General features: G+C 43.0%; 3 protein-coding genes across 4 annotated transcripts; all 3 read left to right on the top strand.

Moving 5' to 3' along the window:
- The first annotated feature begins 108 nt into the window (after positions 1-108).
- LOC139919877 (GTPase IMAP family member 4-like) lies at positions 109-6,340 on the top strand. Its single transcript, XM_071909744.2, has 9 exons — positions 109-155; positions 675-742; positions 1,565-1,642; positions 3,299-3,349; positions 3,949-3,999; positions 4,088-4,138; positions 4,331-4,381; positions 4,534-4,587; positions 5,139-6,340. Exons 2-9 carry the CDS (start codon positions 682-684, stop codon positions 5,891-5,893), a joined length of 1,152 nt encoding a protein of 383 aa, XP_071765845.2. The 5' UTR covers positions 109-155; positions 675-681; the 3' UTR covers positions 5,894-6,340.
- Positions 6,341-7,590: 1,250 nt separating this feature from the next.
- On the top strand, positions 7,591-16,018 carry josd1 (Josephin domain containing 1). 2 transcript variants are annotated; one of them, XM_078290792.1, is made up of 5 exons: positions 7,591-8,374; positions 8,861-9,841; positions 10,415-10,543; positions 11,963-12,157; positions 13,228-16,018. In XM_078290792.1, exons 2-5 carry the CDS (start codon positions 9,480-9,482, stop codon positions 13,328-13,330), a joined length of 789 nt encoding a protein of 262 aa, XP_078146918.1. In that variant the 5' UTR covers positions 7,591-8,374; positions 8,861-9,479; the 3' UTR covers positions 13,331-16,018. The 2 variants fall into 2 exon arrangements, with proteins under 2 accessions (XP_078146918.1, XP_078146919.1); XM_078290793.1 differs by lacking the exon at positions 7,591-8,374 and adding an exon at positions 8,423-8,537.
- Positions 16,019-16,307: 289 nt separating this feature from the next.
- cbx7b (chromobox homolog 7b) lies at positions 16,308-23,915 on the top strand. Its single transcript, XM_071909773.2, has 6 exons — positions 16,308-16,550; positions 19,009-19,052; positions 20,240-20,305; positions 20,456-20,522; positions 21,804-22,206; positions 23,716-23,915. Exons 1-6 carry the CDS (start codon positions 16,482-16,484, stop codon positions 23,913-23,915), a joined length of 849 nt encoding a protein of 282 aa, XP_071765874.2. The 5' UTR covers positions 16,308-16,481.

The raw sequence follows: 23,915 nt of genomic DNA, 5'->3' as shown, positions 1-23,915 counted from the left end.
GCAGGCCTGTGCAGGTAAGTGCTGTTCTACATGACTGGAGGGAGGGAGGTGACGCCTGCAGCCGCACCACGTGTTCAGCTGCGTCAGGTTTTGACAGTCTAGTCTACAGTGTATGGCATTTCAGTGGGAGCTTTTTCTGGCTGACTACACACCAGGTAATGCAGCTTTAGGAACAGTTGTGCCACTGCTATGGGTTAGAAAAGACTTTTTAAAGGTAGTTGATTTCCTGTTAAGTTGTCTGGTATAGGTTTTGTTTGAAAGTCTATATAGAAAACACAGGGTTTTTCTACAGTGACTTATTCTGGCTGACTTGACTGTCCATTTTATCTTAAAATTGACTTTTTCAAGGTAGTTGTGGGGTATATGTGTTGTTACATGCTTTTTTTGGCAGTCCTGTACAAAAATGGATCTTTGCATAGGCCTAGATTTACTGGACATATGTTGTGAAAAGGACGTCTTGGGAAACAAGATGTGTTTTAATTCTCAACAGATTCCTCCATAAATATATTCTTTATTTTCACTTTGCCACGTTCTAAAAGTCTGAACAATGTTGGAACCCGTTCGTCACCTTTTATTTTGAAAGACAAGAGCGGAAGTGATAGTGTTCTATTCCGGCTAGCTTGACACTGTTTTGACACTAACACTAACACGACTGCACTGTAATGTACGTGCAGAGGTAACATGGAGTGTAACTGCAAACCGGAGAGAGACTGTGGAGCCTCGATGGACGATGCTGTTACAGGTGAGACGAACCCAAAAATCACCAAATCAATAACTGTAATATTACTTAAGGGACTTATAAATTGTCAGTGAGTTTATATTGACTTATAAACCGTTACGGTCTTTTTTAATCTCCTATGGTATCACTATAGTTCCTGTAATATTCAGTTTTGCTGTGATATTCGTATAGTATCTTCCTAAAATCTATTATACCTGTGCTGTAGTAGTTCTTTGCCACACTTGTTGCTTTCGTTTACGGTTAGTTACAGTAAAGGTAGCAGACGAATCTTCTTAACTTCCGGTCTGGCTATTTCAAAATAAAAGCTATGTTAAACAAGTACTTGATGTGTTTCAAAGCTGACTAATTTAGGAAGTTGTGTTAAATTTAGCTCATAAATAAATACAATTACAAAAAATTGTAAACAACATGTTTTCAAGCTGTTTTTTTTTTCTATTTTCTGACTTTTTAAACTATTTTCTGACTGTTTTCACTGATAGCAGCTACTGCAAACTGTCATTTTTTAAGATGTGTAAAATCTCCCACTATGAACACAAAAAGCCCATTACCTTACTCAGGACAACTGCTCTAACTGCTACTGGGTTGAGATTGTAACATCCAGGTTTACTTCCATAAAGGTTAAAAAAATGCAGCTTTAACTTTGAATACATTCCTGGATATGCCCAGTCTGAACAGTCGACACACATAGGGATACTTCCTGGGATTTGGAGTATTTATTCCCATAGTTCACATTTGGGTGAAAGGTAAATCCCATGATAGGCTGTAAACAACATTGCTATACTGATTAATGTCATGCTTCCCTCCCTCCCTCCCCTCTGTGCTCAGACTTGTGGCTGAACAGCAGCAGCGTCCAGATGGGAGCTTTCACTGTGGCGGGGTATCTTCTCTACAGATTCTCACAGAGTCAGTCAGTCATCCAACGACACACAACTTCACTTTGATTAGTAAAAATGCTACAGAAAAATCCACTTACATATCAGCCATATTGTTTCTCTGACTGATGGGCCTGAGAAAAGAAACAGTAGAGAAACTGTAGAACAGGGTAAATTAACTTGAATCAGACACATAGCTAAGTTTGGATGGCATTACCAGGGGTGCAGCTAGGAATTATGGGTCCTACACAGAAGGGTGACTCTGGGTCCCCCTCCACTTTTTTCTCCTCCCCACATCACCATTATTCCAGCTATAATCTTGCCTAGCTAGACCTCCGTCTCAAACTCACAGAGGTCTGGAGAACTTCTCATCAGAAAATGTTAGATAATGAGACCTTGCGGAGCCGGAGGCAGACATTTGATTGGCTCTGAGTTTGAAAACACACGACACGCCCCCCGAAACGGCACCTCTGGTTTGTTTTTCCGTCTGGGTAGAAAATGTTTTCCTTTTTTAGTAAAAATGGATGGAAACTTCGACTTAAGACTTCTGTTTTGTCAGAAGTTTGCTCTCAACATCAAATTGAGTCGATGAAGTCTTTACAGCTTCTTGGCTCCAAAACAGGGATGTAATGGCGTGTTTACCAACAGACTACGGTAAAAGTAGGACAACACACAGGTGAGCAGCAGTGCCAGGCTTTTTTTTTTATTGGTTCTAAGGGGTTTGAAACATGACGACAGCCCACAGACGCTCCGCCTTTTCTAACCAACTATTGCTGCTTGAGTTTCTCCACGCCTCCGTTTGTTTTACACACAGGTCTGACTACACAAGATTATTCCAGTCATGACAAACATTCTGTAAACACACTACCAGTCAAAAGTTTGGACCCACCTGATTGAATGTTCTGTGTTTTTCATTCTCTTAAAGCCATTTTGATCTAAAGGCTTCTGCTTAAATGCTTGAAATTAGTTTCTTAGACAAATATAAATAGTGAAGTTGATCCTGTGTATGAATTTCTTTCCAAAGCCTTTTGCCTTTCCATCAAGGCAAAGGGCGGCTACTTTAAAGAATCTAAAATATAAGATAGTTTTGATTTGTTTAACACTTTTTTGGTCACTGCATAATTCCATTTGTGTTATTTCACAGTTTCATAGTCTTTACTATTATTCTAAAATGCGAAAAATAGTAGAAATAAAGAAAAATGTGGTGTGTCCAAACTTTTGACTGGTAGTGTGTGTCTGCCCGTCCACAACTCAAACACACCTCCACACATTCATTCACTGATCAATTATCAGACACATCCCTAATTGAAATGATTGTGATAATCAGCTGTTATATCTGAACTTTCACCAGTATTCCTCTGTTCAAAATCTGTCTAGGGAGGAAAGAATTTGTTTCTGTCTGCACAGGAAAAACTCACCAAATTGTATTCCTGCTTCTTCCGGTTTGTCTCAGATAACACACAGCAGCTGCTGCATCATATTTTTGAGAGAGATCTGTTTATTTGCAGTTTTGTAGATTTCAACCAAACCCTGTCTCAAAACCAGAGCAGTGTGAAATAAAAGATTCAAATATTTATAAACGTACACTTTGGGATCACGAAAGGCATTTTAGTCCAGACACTTTCTGGGTGGTTTTATCTTCATCACAGTGAATCTGATGCTGACACTGAGTCTTGTTCCCCTGCAGCGCTCCCCGCTCTGATCCGATGGCCGATTCGGCTCTTCTGCTCTCTAACTGGTGGGTTCAGTCAGGGTCAGAGGTCAGAGGTCACTCGGTGTCACTCAGCTTTAGAAGTGGTTTGACCTGACAGAACACAAAACTACAAATCATTGCCATCAGCAAGATAGATGGAAATATAAGAATAATATTGTAAACCTCGCACCACTGACTGTCATCTTTGGATATGATGTAAACTAAAATTAGGCTTGGACAATATATTGATATTAAATCAAGTTTATTATTTTCATTTACTGTTTTTTCATGTAATCGTACCGTGAACTTTAACTGATATCGTGAATTGTGACGTACAGTTTTGTTTAAATGAAAGATATAAAGCAAACATCAGGCCAAATTTCTCAAAATCGTTTCTAAAAAACACTGAGTATGTCATGAAAATTGCAGTTTCAGTTTAATACTGTATAATACTTTCAATTACCATACAAGTCGATATGATGAACATCAACTGGATTATTTAGCATGTGATTTCTCCATACCTAAACAAGCAGATATTTATCGATATCGAAAAAATTCCAACTAGTTATCGTGATATTTATTTTTTCGAACTAAAGTCAGCTGGATGTTATTTTAACATTTTGTCTCTGTTGTTTGTGCCTCAGGTCTGTCGGCTCTGTGGAGCTGGGTGAGCCGCCTGGTGGGAACTCTGCGCGGTACAACATAAAACCAGAACAATTAAACAAAAATGTGTTGTATATTGTATAATAAGTAAAAGACTGATGCTGGTTTCTTGTGTTTCAGGAATACAGAGCTTGTTTAAATGGCTGTCTCGAGTTTGGCGGTTTATCGTCGGTGAGCAAGTCAGGAAAAGAGCTAAACAGCTTTATTGATTTATTTAAAGATTGGAATCTAATTGAATTTTCATATTTTTTAAACACATTATATATGCACACAAGACCACAAATTGCATATTTACAAGGCAATCACAGAATCGTCTTTCCAGGGGCTTTAAACCAACTGATTTCCACTCTGTTCCTCCATCAGCATTATTCTCCAAGTTCAGCTGGCTGCTTGTTGTCATCAAAAACATCGTAGGTACGTTTTGCCTTAATTTGCCCTCTCCTACATTTTCTGCTTTTTCTGCTGTTTCTTGGCTTTATGTCCAGCTTTAACCCGAACCTCCTCTCTCTCTCTCTCTCTCTCTCTCTCTCTCTCTCTCTCTCTCTCTCTCTCTCTTCCCCTGTCAGGATTCCCCAGTCGAGCCAAACGACGCCTGGAGTCCGTCTTCACACACGGCAGAAGTGAGTCTGAATTTGATACCCGATAAGGGGTTCACGATCCAATACAAGTCTGACTGTAAAGAATTCTGTTTATTTCTGAGCCACAAATCTTTCTAGCGATGGCGTTGTCTTAAACAACAATTTAAAAATGTCATTACAATATTGTGATGGTCAAGCTGTCTCATTTGTGATTACTACAGCAGAATAAAATGTTGCTAATATCACGATTTTTCGGCCCCACGATATGTATTGTCACATTTTTGTATTGCGATATATTGAATTTTGATATATCGTCCCGTCCCTACTAGTTCTGCTGTAGCAGTCAGACTTTGATGAAACTTGAAGGGATGATGCATCTTGTTCCTGATTGGTTCCTGCATCATCCACAGGGGAGGACATGTTGACTTGCTTGGTCTTGGTCTGGAATAGGACTTGATTTGCTCCGGTCTCGGTCTTCAATCGAATTTGACTAGACCTGGTCTTCACTCAGACTTGACTTATGCGGTCTTGACTGCAGCCCTGCAAAGTAGTTTATTATTTATCTACTCAGAACCTGTGTGTCACCTCTGCAGGACCGTCCGGAGACAGACAACTGGAGACGGAGACGGATCGGACCAGCAGCAGCACCCTGACCCTGACCCCCGACCTCTCCGGCCTCAGCGGTCTCAGGGAACCAGACCTGAGGTTGATCCTCCTGGGACCTGCTGGAGGGGGACGGACCTCCCTGGCGGATACTTTGACCGGGGCACCCACAGGTCCCCTGATGGAGCGCAGCAGGCGGCGGACGGCGGCGGTGGACGGTCGAGAGGTGACGGTGGTCGACACCCCGGACCTGCTGGGCTCGTCGCTCGGAGACAGTCAGAGAGCCCGGGAGGCGCTGAGGAGCCTCCAGCTCGCCAGCCCCGGACCCCACGCCTTCCTGCTGGTGCTCCGGGCGCCGGGCTCCAGCACGGGTATGGACCAGGATGTCGCTCAGGCGATGCGAACCGCCATGGAGCTGTTTGGGGGCGAAGTCACGGGGCACGTCATCCCGGTGCTCACCCACGCAGACCGCCTGGGTCCGAGGCGAACTCTGGAGCAGCTGCTGGACGCGGACGCCGGCGGTCTCAAAGCGGCTCTGTCTCTGTGCGGCCAGAGGGCGGAGCTGGTGGACACCGGCCCGCGCTGCCCCCCGGAGGCGCGGAGGGCGACGCGCAGGCGGCTGGTGGGGCGGGTGGCGGAGCTGAGGGCGCTGAGGGGGCAGTTCGTCCACGAGCTGCAGAGGAGGGAGGAGGAGCTGCTGGATGACATGGCCTCTGCTCTGGCTAGAAAACTGGGACACATGTAAATGGACGAGGAGGGTGACAGTGTGTGTGTGTGTGTGTGTGTGTGTGGAAGAGATGCAGGGGCCGTGGAGAGAGAAAGAGGCGGGATTCATTCAAGTGTTAAACATGCAATTTTGAGTGCAAGTGCAAGGGTGATTCTTTGCCTGAGGTATTTTTGTCACTCTGTGGGTTTGCCACTGTCCACATGAATTTACTATCGCTGCCTGCAATCTGGTCCCAACATGCCGGAGATGCTTTTGGTTTGCTATCTTGGTCACTTACAGTTTGTTTTCCTATTTTGACATGTTTTTAATACCTCGACATTTCTCTTTTCATCATGTTTTTCATCCGGGTTTCTCGCTCTGCTCCAGCGCCTGGCCCTCTTCCATCTTTCATAATTTATAAGAGGTATCAAATTTTAAAGATTATCCGTGAAAATAAACTGAAGTCATATTGGGACTAGAGTTCAACCGATCGGGTTCAGCAATGTATTCAGTGTTTTTTCCCCAGAATGTTCTTCAGTGTGGAAAAGCCTCTGAAACAGCATTTAGACCATCGTGGGACACTAAAACTCTCCACTGAAACCCAGACTGATGAAATTCTTCTAGTGGTAGCACCTCTTTAAGATAGGGAGACCGACGGCGCCTATTCAGTGGTAGAGAAACTCTGGGATATATTGGGCCTTTAAATGAAGAATTAATTCAAAAGAAAATATAACTAAACAATAAAATAACATAAATGAACCAGATCAAATTTGATTGCGGTTTTACAGACTGTTTTCTGTAGCTGTGATCGGGGAAAAACCTCCATCATATCGGAGGCGGACGACATTGACTGGCTGATATCTGATATTTAATAAAAGGCCAATTTCGACAAACTGATATATCTGTCAAACTGTAATTGGGTTCCTTTAAAATCGACCCATTTTCGCAAATACGAGTCCTAAACTCAATTTACTAAGCTTTTTATTTGCAGGACAGAGGTTACACACATTTTTAGACAGACATAAACCTTAATGACATAAATGTATACGATACATCACGCTAAATAGCATCCATCTAATGTTAATTTATGCTTTTCTGAAAATGTATTAGAGAGGCAGGGTGGCCTAGTGGTTAGAGAGGCCATTTTTCAACTGGAGGACCCAGGTTCAAACCCTGTGTTGGGGATCAGCCGCTCTGCTGAAGTGTCTTTGAGCAACACTGCAGGAGAGCTGACCTCTGACCTCTGACGAAAAGAGAATTAAAGGAATCGTCCCCTCCAAAATTCAAGGGAATTTGGGATTTACTCACTGCAGTGTCAGTCGAAACCCCACTGACGTTCGTTAGACCACCAAACACTTTTCCACCCCCTCCATCCTGTGTGTGTGTGTGTGTGTGTGTGTGTGTGTGTTTCATCTCCTCCTACAAACTCTTGAAGTTAACAGAACCATCTTTTTACTATAGCTCCAAAAAAAGCATAAAATGTCAATCAGATTTCTTCAAACAGCTCATGCAGCAAAATCCAAGTGTTTTGTAGCCAAATAATTGCACTCTGGGTCCAAAAGTCCAATATTTACCTCGTTATCTTCTATATTTTCTGCAGGGCATGAGATAATGAGGTAAATATTGGACTTTTGGACCCACATTGCAATCGTTTGGGAACAAAACTCTTGGATTTTGCTGGATGAGCTGTTAAGAAATTTGATAGACATTTTGGAGTTGTAAATAGATGGCTCCTTTAACTTCAATAGTTTATTAGAAGGCTGAGATGGAATTACAGGGGCTAACTCGCTGTGTTTGGTGGTTGTACCAACTTCAGTGGAGCTTCAATTAAGTTGTCAACACACACACACACACACACACACACACACACACACACACACAGGATGGAGGAAGTGGAAAGTGATTGGTGGTCCTACAAACTTCAATAGAGTTTCGACTGACAGGGGGTGAGTAGACATGACTGAATTTTCACTTTGGGGGAACTATTCCTTTAAGTATCACGTTACTATAATTTGATTTTTTATTTTGATGGATGTTTGGCTCATGATGATCCCCACCTGGATGTCATAGTTTCAAAAACCTTTTTCTTTACCATTACATCACTGCTGTAAACCGTAAACACACAGAGAGGATGTTATCCTTCCCCCCCCAAAAAAAGCAATATTGTGGTTTATTTTTATTTATTTTTGATCCCGCCTCCTTGGAGATGAAAATAAAGTGGAAATGTAGGGTTTCGCAGTCTCAGGGGAGGGACTGCTCCGCTCTGACGCAGGCGGTGACAGCAACATGGAGCCAGTGAGACGCTACTGCGCATGCCCGCGTCCACACAGAGCGAGGCAGCCAGGAGAGAGAAAGAGCGAGAGAGCGAGAGAGAGAGCGAGAGAGAGAGAGAGCTACCAGGAAAAAAGTGGCAAAGACAAAGGACTGAAGAGCCCCAGGAAAACAGGAGAGACCAGATTATGTTTTGAAACGGGTTGTGACAACTCCACAACAGTAAAACCAACGGCAGGACGCGTTCAGGTAAGTGTACGGTGACGGAAAATGAAGTTAAACGGCGTAAGGAGCCGTTGTGTCTGTGTGTATGTGTGTGTGTGTGTGTGTTATCAGACGGGAGTCACGTAGGGCAGCGAGCAAGACTTAACGGCTGATTTCGGTTACTATCGTGTAAATTGCCTCGATACAGGTATGGCTTAAGAGTATATAAGAGTGGGTATCCTCAATGGAGTGTAAACGTAAGGCGGAATTGTGTGTTTTGTCCGGGTTGTTGTCTGTTTTCCTAGCTACCAAACAGCCTGCTTCCTCTCTAGCCAGTCCAAGCTGCTGGAAATGTTTACCTTTTTCACTTCAGTGCCTGCTGACCAAGAAGAGATTGTAGCAGCACAGTCTTATCTTACCTACAGCTATCACTGCAGACACTGACATCAACAACAACAACAGCATTTCTTTAAAATGTGTTTCTGTCTCTCTTCCTCCCTCTTTCTTTCTTTCTTTCTTTCTTCCTCTCAGCTGTTTTCCAGGCGTCCCTGTCCACTCAGCATCAAATCCCCATTGCATCTGTTCCAGTGGAAGTAACGCTTCATGGTCGGCGGCCTAGCAATGGAAAGAACTGCAAAGCTATAGGCTGGGTTGACTGGATGGAAAGAGTCGTCAACACACACACACTCACACGCACAGAGAGAGGATGGAGGAAGTGGAAAACATAGAGAGCCACAGTCGTCTTGTCCTCTAGTTTTTTTTTGGGGGGGGTGGTCTTGTTGATCATGCTGCTGTAGCGGTTGTCTTTTATCTGGCCGCACCTGGAGTATCTTTGTGTGCTGTTCATCCCCCTCCTTGAGTCCCAGTTTTTGTCCCCACGTTTTTCGCCGCCCCTTGACCTTTTCTCACCACTCTCGTCCCCTTTTGAAAGAGCAGGTGTTGCTGCGTTAAACAGGCAGAGGTCTCATTTACCTTGTAACCGCCACTCTTCTCCCCCACCCCTTCCTCCTCACCCAAGAGCTCCTCTCTTCCAAGCGGCTGAGAGGTTGCCATGGCGACGGTCGTCATGATGCCGATGTAGCGTTGCGAAGGTAGCGGTGGTGGTGGTGGTGGTAGAGGTGGTGGTGGTGGTGGTGGTGAACGTCCAGGGATGGGAAGCGCTCCGTATTCAGCCGGCGAGTGGAAGGGGAAGGGGCGAGGCGGCCTGCAGGAGCTGGGCTGCATGCCATGGAAGGTCAGCAAGCAGAAAGGAGGAGGAGGAGAGGTGGTGGTGGTGGGAACGGAAGAGAGGAGGTGCAGGGAACCCAGGGACTCTCAGCAGCAGCAGCAGCAGGATCTCTCGTCCTCCTCCTCCTCCCTCACCCCCCCGGCGCCCCCCCAGCCCAGTCCGACTCCTCCGGCCATCTATCACGAGAAGCAGCGGAGGGAGCTGTGCGCCCTGCACGCGCTCAATAACGTCTTCCAGGACGGGACGGCCTTCAGCAGGGACACGCTGCAGGAGATCTACCAGAGGTGAGCGGGGACTGTGTGTGTGTGTGTGTGTGTGTGTGCGCCTCACCGTCCCACTTTTCTTCTTTATTTTTTACTTTACCTACCCCTTTCTCTCTCACACACTCTCACCCACCCTTTGTCCTGCTTTCTGTTTTCTTAAAGTGGTAATCTGCGAGATTTGTGCTTTTTTATTTTTTATTTTGTCTCCATCTTTGGTGCTAAGCGCTCATTGGTGTGGTGTTTCTGCACTGCACTTTTCATAGATCACCTGTCAATCAAACAGTGTGGGTGGAGCTTAGATTTTCTGTTGATGAAGTTTGAGTTTCTGTAAGTGGCACTCTTTTCTTTGTCTGTTCAGCCATGGTGGCTGCTTCTTCTATTTATTCTTAACAAACTGGAAACATAAAAAAAACCTGTCTGGCAGAGGATTTTTCCCAGGAAAGATCTACCAGACACCGGGTGTTTAAAACAGCAAATGGAAAAGCTTTCATGAACTGGATATAGGTTGAATCACTGTGGTGTTAAAGTAACAAAACCGCTATTTATTTATAAGAAAATATTGTGCATTATGACTTTTATCTCTTCTCTTCTCAGGCTTTCTCCCAGCACTCTGGTGACACCTCACAAGAAGAGCATGCTGGGAAATGGGAACTACGATGTGAACGTCATCATGGCGGCTCTGCAGACCCGGGGGTTTGAGGCCGTTTGGTGGGATAAAAGAAGGTATGAAGAGCCAGACATGGCTGGGGTTGAAAACAGACATTTCCATTGTCTTAACTTACTAGAAAATGTAACACAATGTGATAAGGAAAGTAAGGATTTTAGCACATTTCTATCCAGCTCTGTTCACATCAGCTGCTTACTGGTAGAATTTTATCACTAGAATGTTATCCTAGTTGTTTACCCAAACAGTCAACAGGACAGTCAGGCAGATTGAGCCCAAGTTAAAAAAACAAAAAACAATTCCACCTCTCCTTTCGTCTTGGTTATTTTCTCACCACTTCCCTATCTTACATGATTACACCAGGGTCACGGGAATATTTCGTCACATCTATTGTTGGAGCACTTTTGGCTCTGACCTTTGCACTCCTTGACAATTCGTTGGTTTTAATGTTGGTGATGTAGGAATTTATGCTTATTCTGCTGGTGCACTCTGGGTAAGAGCGTCAGCTAAATGCCCAGAATGTAAATGGAGGGTAAATGTTGTAAAGAGGCTCCATGTTTCCCCCCTCTGTATCTAAGCCAACTAGTCAGTAGTCTTTGCTGACTGTTTTTTATATTGCTTGATTGAATGATCTATTTGATTAGTCAGCAGAATCCCATTAGTTGATAAAGACTAAGAGACAAGTCTTATCTGCATCCTTATTTCCTCCTATACCAAAGTTATCAGTCTAACATGATTGATGACAACAATACAGCAGGAAGCTTTGCTTTTATCAAATGTTAACAGTATCAGAGAAGCCAAATTCCTGTCTCTCTGTTAAGATCAAAACAGGGCCAAAATCTTAGTAATAATCCCCAACATCATAAATAACACAGCAGTGATTTGTGAGTCAAAGTTTTCACATTTGCTGCTCTCAACACCCGGTCTGGTAGCTCTTTCCTGGGGAAAAATCCTCTGGCACACAGGGAGTGATGCGTTTCCAGCAGCAGCAGTTTGGAATAAACAGAAGAAGAAGAACTGGGTAGTTAGCATGAGCAGCGGTAGCCACCATGACTGAACAGACAAAGAAAAGATAAACTCAAACTGCATCAACAGAAAATCAAGCTCCGCCCACACAGTTTGATTGACAGGTGATCTGTGGGAAGTGCAGCTCAGAAACACCACAGCAGGCGATTGACACTTATTTGCATATCCTGTATTCTCATATTTTCCTCTGAGGTTGCAAGGAGGAAAGGTTTTATCATGGAGGCTATAACTCTTATGGGCTGCACTATTTTAAAACGCATCACGTTATGTACTGATAACCTTTACAACATGATAGAAGACGATATGCTACAGTTATTGTGTTGCCCGCTTCCCCATAAAGTTTTCTGTCTGCTCCAAACCGCAGCTGATCCTCGCTCTCCCTCCTCCTGCAGGCCACTGGCAGAAGGGAAACCCATAAAAAGTGAATCATGTGTTTGTTTGTGTTCCTCCAGGGATGTGGGCAGCATCCAGCTGTCCAACGTGACAGGCTTCATCCTGAACGTGCCGTCCAACCTGCGCTGGGGGCCTCTGCGGCTGCCGCTCAAACGCCAGCACTGGATCGGCGTCAGAGAGGTGGGAGGAGTCTACTACAACCTGGACTCCAAACTGCGCAACCCGCACCCCATCGGCGACCCGGACGAGCTCAGGTAAGAGCCGTGGTGTGTGTGTGTGTTTGTGTGTCTTATATATCCATTACATATAGAAGGTGTGTTAAAGGTAGGGATGGGTGATAATTCAATATTATCGTTTATCGTCGTTCAGTGGAATCATATGGTGATGATATGGTGATTTTGGTGATAACAAGCAAATTTTATTTAAAAACTCTGACAAAATGAGGTATGGTAGGAATATCTCAAATAACATTCCTACCATACCTCATTTTAACTTTTTGTTTAACATCACACCTAACATTGCCATTTGGTTCAATGGGATGAACATTAATTTGATTGTTTAACGTGATTTGGCGTACGTGAGCGATATTGATATTACCCGTCAAGTGATGAGAACATAGACACCAAAATCATTCATGTGTCCTTTTAGTGATAAAAAGTTGTCAGTGGTTTTTATTATATGGCCTGGTGATTCATACATTATAAAAATGAACTATCATTAGCTCAATATAGCTGATGTAGCCAAGTTTATTGTTGGAACTATTTTAGGTGAGATATTCATCCACTGTGTAGTGATTTTTAGCTGTACAGTCTCCCATCAGCCACCACCTTCACTGCTTAGTGAAAGTAGTCCCTGTTAGTTCAAAACTGTTATTTTTGTATCATACTTAATGTCAATTTTACCAATCTCCTACACAGAACACAACAAACCAACAAAACTTGGCTGCATATCATTTAAGATTACTTACCTTTTAGCTTTAGAGCTGCTACAAGTTCTCATTTCCTCACTTCTGACATGATGCTAGTCGCCTACTATCACTCAACATGGTGTATGCTAAAGTGTTAGCATGGAGCAGCAGAGCCAATGATCTACTGGGGACACATGGATGATTTTAGTGTTTATGTTCTCATCACTTAAAGTTGACCAACCAAAACCTCGGTGTATTCCTGTAAAGATTTGTAGTGTTCAGCAGGTCTGTTTATTTAAAACCGGTGACCGTCTGCCTTTTTGGATTCAAAGTCTTCTTAAAGAGTAACTCATCTCACTTTTCACTCTCTTGGCTGCGACTGTCCTTTTCACTGTCCGTTTTTTTACGACATCACAGGAAGTTCCTGCGTCACCAGCTGCGAGGGAAGAACTGTGAACTCCTATTGGTCGTCTCCGAGGAAGTGGAGGCGCACCAAACGTGGCGGTCTGACGGTTGCTAGGGGACGAACTAGCCAATCACATCCCCCAGCACAGGCGGCCCGGGCCAATCACGGAATAAAAGGGAGAGGAAGTAGAGTCGTGCACAGCCAATCACATGGGTGCAAACTTGCAGACTTTTTTTTTTGGTTTTGTTTTGTTTTTGTTTTTCCCGACTTTTTTGGGTTTTGTTTACACGACCATTGCTGGACTCTCTTATGCGACGAGACGCAAAGCGATGAAGGAAGCAAACACTTACATATACAGGGAGATCACAAAGAATCACAATACTTACAACACAGTTCAGATTTATGAAAATGCTATTATTTCCGTTTCTGGTATTCTTATGTGTTTTTATATATATTAACTATTTTTCAATGTCAGTTTTGATTTTTTTTTTTGATTTTTTTTTTTTTTTACATTTTACTGTTTCCAAAGTCATGGGAGTTGAGGCTGTGTGTAAAATGCTGTTCATCTGCCTCGTCTCCTTCAGTGATCCCACCTGCTTCAGTCCGTTCACCTTCACTGACGTGTCTTTGTGTTTCTCTCTCCCTCCCCGTTGTGAATCTCTCTCTCTCTCTCTTCCCTCCCTCCTTCCCTTTCACCAAAGTGTGTCCTTCCTCACCTCAGTGTGACTGTATCTCCATCTCACTCCTCTCTGTCTCTTTTTGATATCACAGGTCAAAATCGGTGATTTATCACATTGCCAACTTTGTATTTCACCCCGCTCCCCTCCAAACACTGCTGGCACAGACTGAACCTGTAACCTATACAAGTCTGTACGGACACAAGAGTTTTATATGGCAACAAAGCAATGCAACACCCAGGCCAAGCACTCCCTCTACTGGATGTTTGTCCATATTCGTGCTGTAATATTTTTTCCAGAGCCCGGTGTTGTGCCAAAGTTTGTTTCCCGTTTAAAAAAATGTGTTTGGCCTTGATTTCACTCCAGGAAAGAAATAACATAATTTACTTTTTTTGTGGATTGTTCTCCTGTCACTGACCTAAAAAAAGGAAAAACAATGTTTTAAAAACATTTCATGGGATTACAGAGAATGAAAGTAGCCTAACTAGCTGCTTCCTGCCTGGTAATGAGCAGAAATGAGGCTCGTTTTGCAATCTATCTTTATCTGAAACCACAAGTGTTCGTTGATTCTAAGGAAGTTGTCGTGCTCTAAATTAGTCTATTTGTCATTAGGGCTGGGCAATACTTTAATATTGGTTATCATCTTCCAGTAGAATCATATCGTGATGAAATAATATAGTGAGAGTCACTTCTGATGATAACGATAAGCAAATTCTAATTCAAATCTCTACCAAAATGAGATCTGAAACAAATTAGGGAAACTTATTTGAAATTAGAAATGATTTGAATTATATATCAATATCAAAATGATTTCTTACCATTACATATTGATGATAAAATGATTTCTTATGATTATCGTGATATTAGTTTTGTCTGTATTGCCCAGCCCTGCTTGTCATCTATTAAGCGCATTTATCCCCAATGATAATTTCCTCATGCAGTGTCAAAACAACACACACACACCGATGACAAAACGAGGACACACCACCAGGGGAGACGCATTTGTTTTTTAGGGGAGCCAAATTTTGTCACAGCAGCGGTCCAAAGGGTCACAGCAGCATCCCTCTGTAGCACAGGAGCCCAGCTGATGCAGGACTCTTCTTCCTCCTCCTCCTCCTCCTCCTCCTCCTCCTCCGCTGAAACGACTATATCATCAAACCTGCCAAATACAGTCGAGAGAGGACAGGAGAGATAGTTGCAGAAAGTTTTACGGTTACAGCAGTCACAGATGTGTGCCAGCTAGGTTTCAGTCTGAGTGTTTGCTGGTCTTGAGAAGGGAAGTTGTCAGTTTGCGAAAGACAGTGGAGGGAGGGGAGATGGAGCCTGGGTAGAGAATAATCTAGAAAAAGAAAACGTGTTTGGAGAAAGAAAAGTGAAAGTTTGCAGGCACATGTCCAGCCAGACATGTGTTGATGGATGACTGAGAAGTGAGCCTTATGAGAGATTTATATTGATGACGGTTGTAGCTTATAGATCTTATCAGCTTAAGAGAAACTGTTTATTCTATACATGTATTGTCTGTTCATGACAATATTGGCCTTAACTTGTTTACATAGAAAAATAACATGCATTTGCCGTTGAAGATGAAGAGGGGCGGTGTAGTTTTGAGTGTATTTGAGGAGTTTTATTCCAAAGCACCGATTTACGTTCAGAGAGAGGATGGGGAAAAAAGCTGAAGTTTATCATTTAATATCTAAAATATAGAGGATGTAGTCTCTAAAGGTGTTATCATTTTGTCAGCCAAGGACTTATGTTGCCTACAATCCTTTTAAAAAGTATAATTTTATAAAGAGTAGGCGTCAGATGTTTTTTTTTTTTTCAAATGGTGCATGTCTGATTTTTGGAATGAAACTCTGCAATTCCAGCTCAGTCTCTAGACCTTTAATGTCATTATATCCAAGTGAAGCTGCGTTGAAACATCCACAGGTCGATCTGGTGACTACATGACTACAAACTCTCACTACTGTCGTTCAACCTCGTAGTGGGTTTTGCTTTTTTTGCCATGACAATCCCACCCATTCATCCCTTCCCAATCAAAGAGTCCTGATTAAATGTCACTGTATTTTCTGTTTTGTTTTTTTTTTGCATAGAAATAAAAATGCTTATAATGGCACTTTATGTACAAGCTGCTGTGTGAGTCATTCGTTGCTATGAAAGGATTATTGCTGTATTATCTGCTTTGGATGAACCAGAAAGTACCTCTCTTTATCCTGGATGTTGGGGATGTTTTTGATATCCAGATACTGCCTGATGATGATGACACAGTCGTGCGCGTGCGCGGACCCTAGGCCCAGCACACGAGCGCTGCGCTTGCCGAACACGGGGGGAGCGTGCCTTCGGAACGGGGGCGCGCGAAGCAGTGTGCAGATGTGTCGCAGATTTGTAAAGTCACTGGACGGACGGAAAGATCCAGTACGAGGAAGTAGATCTGGATAAATGGGCCTCAAACTGTCAGGAAAACAAGGCGGCTGAGAGAGAGAGACAGACAGGCAGGAGAGGACAGACCGGGACCGCTGTCACAAACAGTTAGCTTAGTTTGTAACGGAGAAGACGCCACTTTGACAGTTAAAACGGACGGCGGCACGGAGATGGAGCTGTCAGCGATTGGAGAGCAAGTGTTCGCGGTGGAATCAATCGTGAAGAAAAGAGTTAGAAAGGTAACGTGAAGGATTTGGTGGATATTTTCCAGGCTGTTCGGCTGTGGGACGCTGCCAACATCTGACTGACAGTTCGGCAATTTTGTTGTTTTTTTGGGGGGGGGAGGGGGGGGAGCGGGTGCTACTTTGGATGCTAATGAAAGCCTGTGAGATTAAGCGGACAGAATTGCGCGACTAATCTGGTTATCTAATTGCAGGCTATCCTAAAAGGGGGCGGGTTACCGGAGGATGGCCCTTTAATATAACGTGGAGTGTGTTGCCATTGCATTACAGCCTAGCATGCCAGGTGTCGGGCCAAACAGACAGGGGGAGAACACAGAGTGACGTTACCAACCTTTAGATCTATTCATTAGCTAATTAGGTCAGGTTTGAGGTTGTGATGAGGTGTTGACAGATGGAGGTGCGTAGCTAGGAATTATGGGTCCAGTGTGCACGAGGGGACCCCGGGCCCCCCCCTCTACTCTCCTCTCCTCCTCTCTCCTCTCTCCCCCCACCCCATCACCATTATTTCATCTGTGACAAACAACTGTGTCTGCCCATTCACAACTCAAACACACCTGCTCATGTTCATTTACTGATTGATTGTCTGACACATCCCTAATTGGAATGAATGAGTGCTTAATTAGGACAATTTATATTTTTGAGAAAGTTTTATTTGTTTGCAGATTTGTAGATTTCAACCAAACTCTGTTTCAAAACTAGAGCAGTGTGAAGCTGTATCAAATATTAATAAATAGGCGTTTCAGTCCAGATATTTTAGGGTCCCTCCCTCAGATTGGGACCCTGGGTAATCAGCACCCCTATTCCCCCGCTACTATGGCACCCCAAAACAGATGGAGGTTTGTGGGTTACCAGAGCACACAGTGGCATCTATACTGAGTGCATAATATTTAGGTGTTATGGGTAAAACAGATTAAGGTTTGTACTATGGAAATGATGTGAGGTATGGATGCCTAGTCCCTTGAGAGAGCAAACATGCACGCTGCTGTTAAGGTTCAATATCAGATTCCCTAAATCCCACCCAATACACATTTATACCTTTTTAATACTCCTAGAGCTTTATAAAATGAAAGACATTATAAAATTCCTGTGGGTTATATGGGGCTGGGATGGAGGGTGAGTGAAGCAAAGTCGGGAAAAGCGGTGATCTCACTCATCAGGAATACTATCAAAGCTTGGTAGTGGATGATGTCACCCGGGATGACTAACTCTTGGTGGCTTGGCTGGTATATGGAAGGCATACAGTTTACATTATTCTGTTAATTTTAGATATTGCCTGATGGCATAGCAACATCCTCCTACACATGAACTCACTTCAACTCCAAGAATATCCTTAAAGTAGCATGCTCACATGTTGAGATGTCCGCTCAGTCAGAGATGTGGTGGTAAATAAAAAGGTGGCGGTACAATATGATGATCATGATAAGGCAAGCAGCCACCAGTATACACAGAGATATACAGTTATATATTCAGAAAAGCATTAATTTCTGCTTTTTATTCCCTGAAACACCCGATCCTCACATAACTTAGATGAGTTTGATACTACTTCCCATGATATATACCATGAATTTATGTCATAAAGGTTCATATCAGCCTAAGTAAACTGAGTTTGGATGGTTTTACCCTCCACTACATCCCTGCTCTCAGCTGAAAACCATAGGTGAAAGCTTTACGGAAACCTTTAAGCTCCTTCCCTGGTCTGTGTGCAGTTAGGGGCAAATAAGAAACAAGTAAACGGCCAATCAGAAACAAGATGCTTCATCCCTACCAGTTTCATAAAAATCAGTGGTTTGACCAGTGGTGTGGCAGTTATGGCCTTTCAAAGTTTTAAATTTTGACTCTTAATTATAGCGCCCCCCCCCCCCCCCCCCCCCCCATCAGGCCAGTCAGTGCAATTTGGCGACAATGATAGGTAGAGCATGCAAGTATTAAGTATGAGAAAAACTGCATTCAAGAATGTATGTGTGGGCAGACTTGCCAGTAAAATGCATTAAAACATGAATATATCATGTGATGTCAAACACTGCAGGTAAAATATGTAAACTGTGTCTCATCCCCTCTGACATTTTCCTCTGATTTATTTTCCTACGAAGTCTGACTTTATTTTCTTACAAAGTCTGACTTTACTTTCCCACAAAGTCTGACTGTATTTTCCTACGAAGTCTGACTTTATCTTCCAAGGGCAGTAACTGCACAGGAATCGGTCTTGGTGGCATCAGCAGCACATGCAGTGACATGATCCATACTGCTCACACTGCCCAGTTTCCCCCTGGGGATGATTAAGTTTCATGTCATCGTTTGTTTCCTGTCACAGTACAGAGACAACAGGACGACAGCTACAATCAGAGGAGACACTATGAGACATGAAATACACAGCAGACTGCATAGATCACTCTACATATTTACATTTTTGTGTTTTTTACATTCATGCCGCTCTTAAAACTTTGTGTTTTTACAGGGGAATGTGGAGTATCTACTGAAGTGGAAAGGATGGCCTCCAAAGTGAGTATGTATAGATTTAGGCCTAGATATAGATGTATAGTATAGATATAGATGTGTAGTATACATATAGTATGTACTTGACTAGAGGGATGGATGGATAAGATAAGATAGGATAAGATAAGATAAGATGAAACTTTGTTGATCACTGTGGGGAAATTTGGTCATTGCAGCTGCAAAAGTAATAGGATTCAGCAGGGAAAAAGAAAACTGAATGTAAGCACACAAATCAGATATTAAAATAAGCAACAAAAATAGTAGAAAAAAACAATGAAAGCAGTAAAGTAGAATACAAACAATTATGGGGTTATGTAAGCATATTCTGGCGACAACTTTGCATGTTAAGTGGACTGTAACAGCAGGAAGTATGGGAAAGAAATGGAATATTAACATTTATGTATTTACTTACAGTTGTTACTAAGTCTCAATTGCTTACTTAAATATTGATTGCTAAATATGAAACATAAACTTATTTGCTATACATGTATTGATATAAGTATGTAGAAACACATTTGTTACATATGTATAAACAGCATTATAAAAGTGTTATGAAATGTAGAAATATCAATATGTACATGGTATGAAATAGTGAAAACCATTATATAAATATAAATAAATATAACATTGTGTGAAACTGAGGAGCAGATATGTAAATTTACAGCAGTATACATAATGTGCAAATGTGCATTGTGTTTGTATTCACGTGTCTGCAGGAGGCCAAAACAAAACTATACACTTATCAAACTTATTCAGCTTATAGATAACGATAGCATATGTGCAGAATGTGCCATTGGAATATGTTAAATTGATTAAATTGGTTAAACAGATTAATTTATTAACAGGGTTCTTGCACAAGTCTGGAAAGTATGGAGAATGATTTTCATAATTATGATTAAAAGTATGGGAAAACCTTTGCTTATTAAATACTTCTGACCTTCAATATACAAAAAAAGACATACTTGCCATATTCATAGATGGGAACATTCCTTGCAAAGTGTGGAAAATTAGGTTTGGAAAAGTCTGGAATTTAAAAATGTAAAATGTGCAAGAACCCTGTATTAATGGACAGATTGATTTGATTAATAATCGATCCAACAAATGAATGAATGAATGAAAGGTTGAATGAATGAATAGAAGAATGAAAGAGGAAGAGAGACCTTTATTACTCTTTATTATTTCTCCTCTTGCAGATACAGCACATGGGAACCTGAGGAACACATTCTGGACCAGCGCTTGGTGCAGGCCTATGAAGAGAAGTGAGTAAGACCCAAAACCAACGTGTAATATTGGCCTGAATCATCTAGACACAAACAGGGCCTGACATCAGCACTCAGACATGCTTGATGAATACACAAGACATTTGTTCTTGTCAGCCTTGTCGTTAACGGTCTCCTTGGCTTTTATAGAGAGCAGAGAGAGAGAGTTGTGGGACACAGGAAGAGAGGACCCAAAGCCAAAAGACTCCTGCTGCAGGTAAAGTTTGGATTTAATGGTGAAAGTTGGGGAGGAGATTCTCATATTCTCTACTTCACTACACTTTTTCCATGTTGGTCATATCCAGTCATCTAATCATCCAATCATTGTGCTTGCTGTTTGGGTATATCACCAAGTTCTCACCTCTCCACCTCGCCTTTGGCATCCCACCACCTTCCCACTCTTCTCCCACATCTCCTAAACACACACAACCACAACCTAAAACCACATCCGAGGGCTGACTTCACTCCACTACGTCAAACCCAAACATGTCGCACAAGCAAATTCCATCAAACTCTTTTCCCGGTCCAATCCTGAATATGAGAATCACAAGCTAGTGAATTTGTCTTCATTTCCTTCCTGACAGCAATAGACAGGCGAGGCTCTAGGCTGCTGCTCCTGCTGCCCCAGTTTCACTTTGCTGATTGGCTCGCATGTTTCTTTCTGTAAAACTGAACCTAAGGTGAGTATCAAATCCAAGATACGCCAAGCCGATAACTTGTGTCCTTGTGGAGACCGTTCTTCCCAAGTTGTCTTGGAGAGAACGAAATTCTCAAGAACGCAAGAACAGAAAGGCGTCTTTACAGTTTGAGACTGGAAGTTTGAGATTAAGACACACTGGTTTTCATTTTCCCATCCGGTTCTGTACTATAAAGCTCTGTTTGGACATAATGCGTCGCTCTCGCAGTGAATCTCGGGGCTTCCCGTTCATTCTCATTGGCCAAGTCACCATCGATTGCATCCTTGGCTGGCAGGTAAACTTCCGGGATCTTTATCCGTCTTTCGTCTTCGCCGTTCTTTTGCTTTGGAATTACACTTTGGGCGTTAGATATTACGTCAAATATGTCATGGAAGATACAAGGACACACAAGAATGCATGTTGAGAAAGATCCCTAGTTTCTCTCACATTAGTAGAAGAAGTAATTTGAAAACGTAAGAACTTTGTTTCTATGGCAATGAGTCGGCCTAACTGTCCGAGTGGGAAGTTTAAATACTGTAGCTATTTCATACGAGATGGCGAATCTTTGGTTTTTGGAAAGAGCTTTAAGAAGAGAGCGATTGAGAGATTGAGGGAGAGAGGGATGACATGCAGCAACCCAAGATGCTGCAGTTTCATGGTAGGCATCTTGGCCAGCTGAGCCACCAGGACGCCCAACTTCAAGTCAGATTTAAGTCTAAGTCTAGGTCTGTCTTTATGCCACTGGCACCTGGTTTATGTGAGGAATTATTCAAATGATTCTGACATGCATCTTTGTCTCTCTCTCTTGGCTCCGGATGCAGGATACCATCTACACCATGGACCTGCGCAGCGCCCACAAGGCTCCAGAGAAGCCCCGCCTGCGTCTCTCCCTGTCCCGCTCGCTGGACCCCGAGGCCGACGATCGCATGTACGACGCCTGCAGACGCACCGCCCCTCCCCGACTGGCACACCACAAAAACAAACCCAGCGGGCCGCAGTTCAGGTGCCTCAACTCCAACTCTCCTACTCCTACAGAAGAGGACTGGGAAGGCCGGGAAGAGGAGGAGGAGGAGGAGGATGATGAGGAGGATGAGGAGGACGAGGAGGACGAGGACAGGGAAGAAGAAGAAGAAGAAGAAGATGAAGAAGATAGGGAGGAGGAGGAGGAGAAAGAGGAGGCCCAGAGGGAGACGAGGACAGAGATGAGCGGAGGCATTCTGAATGGTAAGTGTGTCAGTCGGTCAGCCAGTAGACTCTAATCAGCAACGCGACCCAGTTTGCCACAAGGATACGCCTGACTCTGTTTGTCAACCTCTCAGCAGGAACTGATAGGCTTGTTTCACCGGGCGCACAACCAAAAACGCTAAGCCGCCCCATCCTGAGCTGATTAAAGCACAAATCATCCACAGGTCAAATTAAAGACTTGTATTTTTGATCTTTTCCCCCCCACCATTTCTTGTAGTCACTTTTGCATGTAAGTGCACGGAAACAATTGCTGCAGAGTCTTTATTTTAGAAGTACACAATTCAGCTAGGAATGATATGACCTGCTGTTTAAAGGCATTAAAGGAGTATTCTGCGAGATCTTCCTTTTTTATTTTGGCAAACAGTGTGTCCGGTACAGTGAAGTCTTTTCTGTTGATGCAGTTTGAGTTTCTCTCTTCTTTGTCTGTTCAGCCATGGTGGCTATCACTGCTCACGCTAACTACCCAGTTCTTCTTCTTCTGTTTATTCCAAACAAACCGGAAAAGTAAAACGCATCACTTCCTGTGCGGCAGAGGATTTTTTTTTTAGAACAGACAATGGAAAAGCTTTCATCAACTGGATATAGGCAGCAAAACAGACATTTATTTATATGAAAATGACGTGAATTATTACTTTTAAAGAAAACCGCATTTGGTGAGTGAAGTAGTTACATATGAGACAGAAGTAGCATTTGACAGGTTTTCAAACGAAATGATAGGCAATGACTTCAGATACCCAGGGCAACCAATAATCATAATCATAATACACTTTATTTATATAGCACTTATCAAAATAACATTACAAAGTGCTTTACAGAAGAGTAAAAGCAGGCTAAAAACTGAGCAGACCAAAACCTAGAAAGCAAAGACAAAAATATAGCATAGTAAAGAACCAGGGCATTAATAATAGAACCATTATAAAAAGGCTTTTCTATAAAAATACGTTTTTAGAAGGGATTTAAAAGCCTGAGCTCCTCTAGCAGGCGATAATATTAGCAATATTAGCAATATTAGTAGTTGACTACTGATGAACTTAAACTAAAAATATACATGGTAAAAAGTGAAAATGTTCTACTAATGAAAAGTATGACTGTAAGCTTCTATTTTTAAGTTGACCGTTACAAGACAGTACTTAAATTATAAAAATTCTCACAGTGAAATCTGTTTTTGGACATTTCACCGCCCTCAAGTCTTCCCTAAATCATTTTTTGGGCTGCTTGTAGGGCATTTCTGTCCTCCCTGATATCCCAGCAGCACTCTTAGTTCCCTTTGTCCTGCGGGCAAATGCATCATATCTGCCTTTGTCAGTTATGACATCTAACAGAGCAGAGATAAACTATCCAGGTCAGTCCAGGGAGGTTAACTCAATAACAACAAACACGTGACGGGCTTGATGCAATCACTGCAACTCTACCTCTGTCTCCCTCTGTCTTTCTCTAAATATCTCTCCCTCCCTCTCTCTCTCTCTCTCTCTCTCTTTCCTCCTATAGGACAGAAGAGGGCAGACGACTGGAGCTCCGCCGTCGGACCGGACGAGGTCGCTGCGTCGGAGCGGCCGGACGCCTGGAGGCCCGTCATCGCTCCGGGCGAGGTGACGGTCACTGACGTCACCATCAACTCCCTCACAGTGACTTTCCGGGAGGCGCTGGTGGCCAAAGGCTTCTTCAGAGACTGGGGCCTGGAGGTCTGA

The sequence above is a fragment of the Centroberyx gerrardi genome, chromosome 20 (genome assembly GCF_048128805.1).
Source record: "Centroberyx gerrardi isolate f3 chromosome 20, fCenGer3.hap1.cur.20231027, whole genome shotgun sequence".
In the NCBI taxonomy this organism is placed as follows: Eukaryota; Metazoa; Chordata; class Actinopteri; order Beryciformes; family Berycidae; genus Centroberyx; species Centroberyx gerrardi.
Note: the sequence above shows the minus strand (reverse complement) of the source record. Positions and strands in the feature narration are given on the sequence as shown.